This window comes from Crocuta crocuta, unplaced genomic scaffold (genome assembly GCF_008692635.1).
Source record: "Crocuta crocuta isolate KB4526 unplaced genomic scaffold, BGI_CrCroc_1.0 scaffold301, whole genome shotgun sequence".
Lineage (NCBI taxonomy): Eukaryota > Metazoa > Chordata > Mammalia > Carnivora > Hyaenidae > Crocuta > Crocuta crocuta.
In genome coordinates, this window is record NW_027527544.1 from 1,024,315 (window position 1) to 1,025,269 (window position 955).

General features: G+C 35.4%; 1 protein-coding gene across 1 annotated transcript in view; it reads left to right on the forward strand.

Annotated features, from left to right (window-relative positions):
* The first annotated feature begins 684 nt into the window (after window positions 1-684).
* The window catches only part of CYBB (cytochrome b-245 beta chain), a 32,983-nt gene continuing 32,712 nt past the window's right edge, over window positions 685-955 (forward strand). The window contains exon 1 of the mRNA XM_077765193.1: window positions 685-778. Within this exon, the coding sequence (XP_077621319.1) occupies window positions 734-778 (45 nt within the window). The 5' untranslated portion in view covers window positions 685-733. The remainder of the gene's footprint in view (window positions 779-955) is intronic.

Genomic DNA, 955 nt, shown 5'->3' on the forward strand with positions numbered 1-955 from the left:
TGAGCCCCACGTTGGGTGTAGAGATTACTTAAAAATAAAATCTTAAAAAAAAGGAAACTACTCTTTTATAGGGGTTGAATTGTTAGAATCAAATGAATTTATTTGTATACTGAATTATATATGTGTGTGTGTATGTGTGTCTGGGTTTATACACAAATACATATCAATTCATATGTACATATATATGTTCGTCTATATATGTATGTGCGTGTATATGTGTATGCACACATACACATATGTATCTTAGAAAATTGGCACGATGTAAGCATGCTATAAATACCAACCATCGTTATTACTATTATCATTCTCAACAAGACTAAAAAATGCTGCTCAGCCTGTCAAAAGATAATGAATGATTTATACCCAACACAGAGTCAGGGCTTTTTCAAAATTGCTACTTGATAACTGGTTTTGAAAGTTAAGTCCGTGTGTAAAATCCATCCCATCGTTGGACTATTATTTGTCTCTCAGCTGTAGAAATTGGTTTCATTTCCTACTATGTTTAGTTAGGACTGGAGTTTTACAGACCCCTTTTCTGCAGTGTTCTTTTTCTTGTGGTTTAAAGATTTAAAGTTCTTACGGACACAAGATTTTCAGTTGACCAATGATTAGCTAATTTCTGATAATAGAAAAGGAAACTGATTGCCCCAAGGCTGCTGTTTTCATTTCCTCATGGGAAGAAGAAGCAGAGCAGAGAAGAAGGGCAGACAGAAAGCATTGATCCTCTGTCACCATGGGGAACTGGGTTGAGAATGAGGGACTCTCCATCTTTGTCATTGTAAGTACCCATGAGAGGCAAATGAGAAATTTTCAGACTTGTCTGGGTTCTCTTGGAAAATGAAATAGAGCAAAACTTTTTGTTTGTTTGTCTTGTTTCTCTGAGAAATTGTGTTGAAACTGATTTACTGTGTGAACATACTTCTTTCTATCTATTAGCTGTAAGCTGGACTGAGTG